Below are 9,783 nucleotides of genomic sequence, written 5' to 3'. Positions count from 1 at the left end.
CCTATCCAGAGCAGCTCTTTTCAACATAGTACATATAAACCATGATTTCCCCTCTTTCAATAAAGTTATGTCAAGTAAAAGCTTGAGAAACTTCTGCTTCTTACAACCTAAATTTCTTTTAAACAGAAAATGTCCTTCAGCTGTAAATCCAAATTCACAGTAGAACCTGTGTTCTAAAACTGCCATTATATCATTCAGGGCAAACTTTACAAAAGAGATACAAACTGGGAGCCCCTGGGTTGTCATCAGCCAGCAGGTGTGTATTTGGGGTGTCCCACACATTATTTTGTAAAAACTTGAGTCAACATTTTAAAATCAGGCATGTTCACATAAATATCCAGATTTTCAGTTTTCTTGAAAAAAAGTTACAGCCAAGCCAGGGCCTGACTTTACACTCGACAACAAGCAGCTGTTTCCTTTGGACAGGAAATGTGACTTCCAGTTTATTGCAGATTCCGTCATTCATACAATGACCATGCACACACTCACACCCCAGCCCTTATCTGCTTGTCCCTGGAAGGTGTCTGAGATTGCAGACCAAATTTTACAAAAGTACTTGGGCTTATAAACTTGTAGTAATTATGAAAGAGAACTTAAATTCCTTTAGGTAACTATTAAAAGGATGCGGTGAGAGCTGCCTTATGATTATTCCCCACTTCTTCAAGAAACCTCTCCTTTCATCCTCAATTCCTGGACAGACCAGGACTGAAGTCCTGGGAACTTGAGGTCCTTTGTTCCAGGGAGACAGGAATGGTGAGGAGAGTCACAGGATGTCTTGACAGGAGCTTTCAGGGAATAGAAAGGAGAGACCCTTAGAGAAAAGGAGAGCAGGGAATGGAAGAGAGAGAGGTTCAGTGAAGGAGGAGACAGAAAGGAGAGACTTACTGGTGCCTCTTAAACCAGAAGGTTAAGCCTACAATGAGCACAGGAAGGAAGGCCAGGCATGCCAGTATTGTCAAGATGATTATGCCTATGGAGAGGTGGCTCCCATCTTCTTTGGGGGAACGTGAGATGTCTGTCAGCACAAGACCTCTCCCTGTGTCAAATCTCCTTGTCCAAACACGTGTGGATGCCAGGTGCTTCTTATTTCCTCTTCCATTTAAAGAGACTATTTCTATTCTTCATAAGTTTAGATTCCCCATCTTTTTTCAGGGGCTGGGTATCCCCAATTCAGCTCACTTCAGCATATGATAGTGTAGCACAGAGGGCAGGGGCAGCAGCTTTGTAGCTAGGAAGACCTGAGTCTAAATCTAGCCCTTCTAGTTCCTACGTATCTCTATGCAATTAATCTGTCTTAGCCACAATTTCCTCATCTATAAAACAGAATAACAGTACTGGCTTCAAAGGAGAGTTCTGATGGTTAGACAAACTGCTGTATGCAGAGTGGTCAGCCCACATGAAGCAAGCGGTCATTAAACCACAGCTATTTTTATTAACCTGTCTTTCTAAAGTCCTTTGTCTTCTCTCTGCTGAAAAATGAATCCTCTTGGATTTTTTATTTCCCACTTAACTACTGGATCTCCGAGATTTTAGTCTCATTTATTCTTCTATATGGAGAATCTTATCTCAATCCTTTATGAATTTCAGGTCTTTGTTTCCTTCCTCCCTGTATCTGGAATCCCCTTCTTCTACCCCATCTGGTTGGGTGCCTCATATCTGTAACTCTATCCTGGATGTGTCAAGCCCCACCCTTCCCCAGTCCCTTCCTCTATGCCTGAGGACCGCTTGTGCCCATTTGCAGCCTGGGTCCCAGTTCTTTCTCACCCCAGTAGAGCATGATGTCCTGGCCTCCTAGACTGCTGTGCTTCACCTGGAAAGTCAAGCCAGCTGCATCCCCAGCCAGGACATCCAGGGTCACTAAGAGATACCATGTCCCATCAGCATTGGGCAGGATGTCACCTCCCTGAGTGCCTGGCTTCTCCTGCTCACCCCACATCCACATCACCCACATGGGTTTTGCGTAGAATCCGGAGACATAGCACACCAGCAGCTGATAGCCAGGCTCAGGAGTGGGGCCACTGGACAGCCAGGCCTTGGACTTCACTGTATCTAGTAAGAGAAGGGCGAGCTTAAAGTAAGCACTCTCAGTCCAGCCTCCAGGCTTCATGCCAGGCTCATGCTTCCCACATTTCCACTTCTAGAGATGAAGCCTCTCATAACTTCAATCCACTTGTGTCACATTCTTCAGGAGAGACTTTCCTGATAGTCATTCCTTCCCTGATAGTCATTCCTTCCCTGATAGTCATTCCTTCCCTGAAATCAGTCTCCAGTAAATGCCCCTCCTCTGTAGTCCTATAACACCCTGTATTCAGCTGTAGCAGGTTTCAAATATTGCTTTAATTGTTAATCTATCTTCTCATCCTCTCACACCAGCAGAGATTCTGCCTGCCTGACTCAATTTTGACACTTGGTGTTTATTTAATTAAATTCATGGACCCCAAGAGGCACTCAGTTAATGTCTGTGGAATGAATAAATAGCCTCATGCCTTATCCACCCCCTCCTGGGCCCCTTGCTTCCTCTGGTGCTCAAAGGGATAAGAATCCTGGAGTGCAAAAACCTGGATGGAGCCCCAAAGTGGAGCACAGGGAGTAAGAAAGGCAGGCTGACCTTGCTTCTCCAGTTCTGACTTCCCTGCCTCAAGGAGGCGACTGACAAACTGGAGGCAAGTGTCACTGAGGAGCTGCTGTATCATTTTCCGAGTCCCTTCGTACTTGTTGAGCATTCTGTGGGCAATCTCGGCCCACTGTGGGGCATCCAGGGCTGGATTCCAAGAAGATTCCTAGAAACTCATAATATCTCTCCCTTGAAATGCCACGTGCAAGAAACTTTCTGAATCTCTCCGAGGATGCACTTCACAGCCAGCAGACACCTGGATCTCAATGGGATCTGAGAAGAGGAATACAAATCAAAGAAAGATTTTAAAAACTGGAAAACAAATTGGTGTGAGGATTAAACTGGAAACTCAGAGTTCAGGGAAATGAGAGTTAGAGCAGGAAAGAACAAGAGATCCTATTAGAAGTCAGCGGCTGGGAGGTCTCCAGGCAGAAGAGGACATCAGAAGAGGGCAGAGAGAGTGGAGAGTCTCATCAGGTGGGGCCACAGACTCCCAGCTGGGCTTCTGCATCCACTCTTTCCCCTTGGATACATGCGCAGGATCCCATCCCTCAGCTCACAGACTATGTGCACCTTTTTGGCCAATTCCCGAATGTCCCTGATGAAGCTGCTTCGGTAAACCTGAAATATGTGCTGCAGCGTCTCCCACTGCTGGTCCCTGAATTTTCCCTGAGACCAGGAAGGGCTTCAGTAACTGGAGGGTGTCCGAGTCATTGCTCCAACTGTGGGTCTGCAGCTCCCCCAGCCACACCAAGCAGTCCGTGCACCTCCTGCTGCTGCTGAAGGACGAGATCTGGAGGCAGCGGACCGGGAAACTCCTTTGCAGGACTGAGAGAGAGTGAAGATTGGAGGAGTGCACGGGTGGCCAGGAGAGCAGACGGCATAAGGGGAAGGAAGAAAGAAAGAAACCACGCTGGATTAGCTTCTTAGGAGGTGCGGTGTCTGCGAGCTCTGAGCCCCAGTCCCTCTCCCCGGAGCTGGGAGACGCAGACTGGATCACCCAATGGGCTTCGGTCTCCTGCCGTGAGCCACGCCTCCTTCAGCCCCAAAGTGCGTCGCCCTCAATCCCAGCGGAGCTCCCTCTCTCCACCCTCCCCGGCGCGTACCTGGGAACCCTCCTTCCATTCACTCTTGAAACTTCCCCCAAGCTGGGGGAGCCCCCAGAGCAGCATAAACAGCAGGTGCCTAATGTTGCTGGGCGTGGGAATCTAGCGGAGCTCAGCCGAGCACGCTATTCTGACCTCCACTCTCCTCTGTTCGCCCCGCGCCCTGCCCCACATGCTCACCTCAGGTTCCTTTTGTTCAGGTTGCCAACCAATTCCCAAACCCTGACACAGGCAGGACTCCACTCTGGCTTGCTGGCAGTTTGCTTCTGCCAGATGGTCTCCCTCGCCTTTAGCTGTTCCAGCTGCAAAGAGCCATGGTGGGTGTCCAAGCAGTCCTGACTCACTTCAGTACCTTTCACAACCAGCTTGTCTCTAGCTCCTGTCTCAATGAAGATTTTGTACCTTGTTTTATCTAAAATCCATCCCTTTGGAAATACAAATTTAAGGTAGAAAACTTTTAGATAGTTATTTAAATAGAATGAGTAAAATAGATAGTGATGCTTTTAAAACAAAGTTTAAATCTACCAAAGGTTGGACAGACCAGAGGGACCCTGTATTAGTTCATTTTTGTGTTGCTATAACAGAATACCTGAGACTGGCTAATTTATAAAGAAAAGAGATTTACTTGGCTTATGATTCTGGGACAGCTGCATCTGGCATGGGCCACATGGCAGAAAGTGGCAGGCAGCTGGCAGATTCAGGCAGATCACATGGGGAGAGGAGGCAAGAGAAAGAGGGGAGGTGCCAGGGTCCACTAAACAACCAGTTCTGGTGGGAACTAATAGAGTGAGAACTCATTCACTACCCCCTCCACCCAGGGACAGCATTAACCCATTCATGAGGGATCAGCCCGCATGACCCAAACTGCTCCCAACATTGCCAAGTTGGGGATCAGATTTCTACATGAGTTTTGGGGGGACAACACATCCAAACTCTATCGTTCCATCCCTGGCCACCCAAAACTCATGTCACTCACATACAAAATACAATCATTTCATCCCAACAGTACCAAAAGTCTTAGCTTGTTACAGCACCAACTCAAAAGTCCAGAGTCTCATCTGAGACCAAAGGGAAAATTCCTTCCAGCTGTGAATCTGTAAAAATCAAAAACAAATTTATCTACTTCCAAGATACAATGGTGGAACAGACATTGGGTACATGTTCCCATTTCGGAGGGAGGAATAGGCCAGAAGAAAGGGGAAACAGGCCCCAAACAATTCCAAAACCCAGCAGGGCAGATGTTAAATCTTAAAGCTACAAAATAATCTTTGACTACAAGACCTGCATCCTGGGCACAGTGAGGCATCTGGGCCCCAAAGCCCAGGGCAGCCCCACAACACAACTTTGCCAGGTACCTGTGGCTTTTCCAGGTGTTGCATGTTGCCAGTGGCCCTTAAGTTCTGGAGTCCTGGAGTCAGCCATGCTGCCTTGGCTCTACTAGACATTTCCCTGGTGGAGGTTCTCTGTGAGGACTCTGACCCCACTTCTGGTACCAATTTTCTGTATTAGTTCATTTTTGTGTTGCTATAACAGAATACCTGAGATTGGGTAATTTATAAAGCTGCATCTGGCGTGGGCTTCAGGCTGCTTCTACTCATGGCAGAACGTGGCAAGCAGCCAGCAGGTACAAGCAGATCACATGGTGAGAGGAAGCCAGAAAGAGAGAGAGGGTAAGTGCTAGGGTCCATTAAACAACCAGCTCTTCATGGAACTAATAGTTTAAGAATTCACTCACTAGCTGCCCCCCACCCCCATGAGCATTCATCCTTTCATGAGGGATCTGTCCCCATGACCAAAAATGCTCCCAACATTGCCAAGTTGGGGATCACATTTCCACATGAGTTTTGGGGGGACAATAACATCCAAACTCTATCAGACCCCCTACTGGTCCTCCAACATTACAGGACCCGAAAACTGTTTGCTCTATATACCCCGGTTTAGAAAAATTTTTAAAGATTGAGGACAGAGAATAGAAGGAGAAATCTAGCCAGCAATTGCTTAGAGCAATAATCAGGCAGATCAATCAAGAAAAGAGCAAGTGTCCCTTGACTCATCTCACCCACACCCTGCTGTAAAGGGAGAAATGGACAGAGGTGAAGAAAAGAGAGATTCTCGGTGGAAATGGTTTTGGAAAAGATGAATGGGCCTCTAAAAAATAGATGATGGTTTGTGACAAGGTCTGTCTAGCTGTGGTGGACTTCTGGCCTTCTGTCATGTGGCAAGAGTTAATCTTCAGAAGATTCATGACAACTGAGCTCCTTTTATAGGATCTGTCTTTGGGCAAATGGAGGAGAACTGTGAAAGCCTCTGCATTCTACTGTTTTTCAACTACCATCAACTCAAAGTAATCAATACACCAAAAATTTGTATACCAATATGCACATTTTGGGGTGGCATTTCCTGAACTCCTTCAATGGCTAGCTTTGTTTAATGAGCAATTTGAGCATAATTGTTAAGAACAAGTAGATTGGGTGAATGTAAATGGCATAAAATTTGTAAATGAACTTATCATTTCAAAAATCTTTTACAGTAATTTGAAATATTAAAGGTATGTTATGTTAAATTAAGTAATAGATGTTTATAAAGTGTCTGAGTTATTTCTGAGTTAAAATACTGAAACATTAATTGTTGAACATAAGTTTATTTTCCTTGCATACGAAGTTATTTCCCTACTATTTCTCATTTTAATTATATAAATATTTAGGCATCTTATTTTTATATATATTTAGGCATCATGTCTTTCCCAGTTTAGAGAAGCTAAATATACTCAGGTCTGTTAGTAAACATGAAAAAAAATGTCCTATGAGAAAGTCCATTTTTATAGAAATGATGAAATGTATATTCATAAAATGTTGGTATATGACAGACAGTCCAAAATTGCTTTCCTTCTTTTTACTAGAAATTAAGGTTACTAAGAGTTAAAAATTTTAATTAATATACAGTAATTAAAACTAGAAATAGTAAGGGAAATACCTTTGTATGCAAGGAAAGTAAGACATGTTTTTGGTAAGTGGAGCTATGAGGAACGGAAGATGTCATTTTGTTAAAGGTAAAAAATTTGTCCTAAAGTAGAAAGATTGGTTGTTTCAAAATGAGAAGAGAAAAAGTACAGGTCAAAAACTGAATGAATAAGAAAGTTGTAGAAGGTTTCTGGAAGTTGAGTCTTGTGAAAGGAATTTTACGTGTGATCAAGCTGGTTTCAATTAGCAGGAAATTATTTATGTTTTTCTAAAAATTAAGCATTAGTATCAAAAGTTCACTGATGCAAAACTAGATTTCAATTCTCTATGTTCAAACAAGTTTTACTTGAAGTATTGTCCTTTGCTCTTAATAGAAAATAGTGAAAGGTTTTTCTTTACCTTTTTAGTAACTGGACAAGGAAACAAAGATTCTATGTTTTACCAAGGTTATTCCCTGGGCTTTATTTTGTCTTTAAGAAGATTTTGATCACTTCAGAAAACTGAACCCTTTCTATTAAAGGGCTAAGATCTTTCCAACAACTATTTAACTTTATGTATTAGCCCTTGAAATCTTTTTTTTTTTTTTTTTTGGACCGGTAAGAGGATCGCAACCCTCAACATGGTGTGCTCTGCACCACGCTCAGCCAGTGAGCGCACCGGCCATCCCTATATAGGATCCGAACCCGCAGCCTGGGCACTACCAGCACCTCACTCTCCTGAGTGAGCCATGGGGCCGGCCCTGCCCTTGAAATCTTTTAATTATCACTTTGGTTAAATGAATAATTGTTATTTCACAGTCACCTATGATGCTATTTTGATCAAGTGTTTTAAAAGTTTGATATTTTTGGCGAACTTCCCAAAATCAAATTCTAAATTAAGTCTTTTTCTTGACCTCAAATTAACTTTGGGATTTTTCAAGATGGGCCTTGGAAGTTCTCAAAGGATACCTTTCCTTATAAAAAGAGGATTATAAAACTAATTGACGTTATTTGATATGATAATTATATGGAAAGCACTGTCAAATAATGAGTATCCATAGGGGGATACCAAAATTCATGGATGCTCAAGTACCTCATACAAAAATTTTTTTTATATTTTTATATTTGCATATAACCTACACAATCCATATAGTATAAATCAGCTCTGCATTACTTAGAATGTGGAATACAGCATAAATACTATGTAAATAGTTGTTATACTGTATTATTTATTTCTATTATTTTTATCGTATTTTTTTATTTAATTTTTTTGATCTGAAGTTGGTTGAATTAACAGATATGAAATCTGTGAATATACAGAGATGTGTTTTAGAAATTGTATGAAATTCATAGAAATTTATTAGTTATTGTATACTGGTATCAGTCATAATTTTAGTTGTATCTCAAAATGTTGTATGCAACAGAAATAGCCAAGTTTCCTTGTCTACTGTGTCATCATGGTAATGAACTCTCATTATGTCTTTAACTGTGGCCATTTTGTCTTCGTTAATTGTTTACTCTGGTACTTTCTTGAGCAACGATAAACCTTAAATGTTTCATTTTCAAGGAGGTTCATGGAAAGGACTTTGACATGTACAGGTTTCTAATAATTTTAATATTATGCCATTGGACTGTATGAGAATTCTCGGAACTCTCATGAAGAAGCTGGTTTTACAAACCTGCTAACCCAACATCTAGCAGAACAAGAAATGAGTAACAAGGAAATGCGTTGACAGATTTTCATGCTAAGTTAGCCGGTACTGAAATTGTTAAGATATGAAATTTGAATAAACCCCATAAGATTGATCCAAGTCAAATAACCTTTGATAACCTACGAAATAAGCAGTGCTATGCACCTAAATTGGAAAAACAAAATCAGTATTTAAGAGGATATAAATCCAATGTTAAGTGCAGACTCATGGAGAGACTGAATGGCCTCCTGGTCCTCCTGAGTCCTTAAAGCTTTCGTTATTGAAAGTTCTGTACTCCATAACTCATCATGTAGTAACAAAATTGGATAACTCTTTAAATCAGAGCATTCTATACCAAACTAAATGGTCCTTAGTTGCCATCACACCCTGAACAAGACCAATTGGACTCAAATACTATGGAAATGCCTGTATAGCCTGAACTTTGACTTGTTTGATTTGGCGCTATTTGGTTCATAGGATCTATTGAAAATTGATTTGATTATTCTTATAAATGCTTCTGTTCTTTTTATCAAACTATATTTTTATTATGCCTTCTATTCCTTCTTTTAGCTTATTACACATTTTAAGCATACTTATTTTATCTATTTGGTTCATAGGATCTATTGAAAATTGATTTGATTATTCTTATAAATGCTTCTGTTCTTTTTATCAAACTATATTTTTTATTATGCCTTCTATTCCTTCTTTTAGCTTATTACACATTTTAAGCATACTTATTTTATCTTTTTCACATTATGTTATTAGCTTCAGTTCTTGAGAAGTAAATTTTCTCACTCTGTGCTGATTCTCTTCCCAGTGTAACTTGTCCTTTTTACTGTCCTTATCTTTATAGAGGGTTTTGCTGATGTTTTCTCATTTTTTTCCTCTGTGAGAGTACCATTTGCTCTAGGTTGTAAAAAAGTCTATTTTGTATTTGCTTCTGCCAAGGCCCTAGGAATGTCAACAGCTAGGGACCAGTTCTTGTGTTAATTTCTCAATTTGTGGTTTATACTCTATGTAGACAACAAAATATTGAGGCCCCAAATCAGTGCACATCACATGCCTGGGGTTTTAGTCTCTCCGGGACTTTTTAAATTATTATTTTACCCAATACTCTAGCAAGTATTTTCAACATTTCCTAGGGCCAGCAGAAAAGGGTTTTCTTGTCCCTTTGTCATAAACTTTACACCTGTTCGAGGATCCCACTCTTTGCAGGGGACCTCTTTTGCAGGGTGTCACCATCCACTATCAGAAGGCAAAGTCTCCCGTCCCTGCCTGGGCATTAGGAAACTAGCTACCAGCATCTTTGCAAAACCAGGACCAAAACACCCATGAGCTGCCCCTCTGCCAGCTCACTCTTACTCTTCTGTGTTCAGTGCTTCCCTTTGTTACAGGCAGTCTCCTTTAAGCTTAACTATGTTGTTTGGAATCTTT

At 41.8% G+C, this 9,783-nt stretch overlaps 1 protein-coding gene across 1 annotated transcript; it reads right to left on the bottom strand.

Annotated features, from left to right (window-relative positions):
• Nucleotides 1-881: 881 nt before the first annotated feature.
• Nucleotides 882-5,099, bottom strand: CD1D (CD1d molecule). The gene is given in 8 exon segments (XM_008588853.1): nucleotides 882-991; nucleotides 1,765-2,043; nucleotides 2,609-2,887; nucleotides 3,175-3,295; nucleotides 3,297-3,442; nucleotides 3,744-3,808; nucleotides 3,901-4,022; nucleotides 5,076-5,099. Coding segments are annotated over 8 exon segments (1,146 nt in total).
• Between the last annotated feature and the right edge of the window lie 4,684 nt (nucleotides 5,100-9,783).

This window comes from Galeopterus variegatus, unplaced genomic scaffold, assembly GCF_000696425.1.
Source record: "Galeopterus variegatus unplaced genomic scaffold, G_variegatus-3.0.2 Scaffold5072, whole genome shotgun sequence".
NCBI classification, from domain to species: Eukaryota; Metazoa; Chordata; class Mammalia; order Dermoptera; family Cynocephalidae; genus Galeopterus; species Galeopterus variegatus.
Note: the sequence above shows the minus strand (reverse complement) of the source record. Positions and strands in the feature narration are given on the sequence as shown.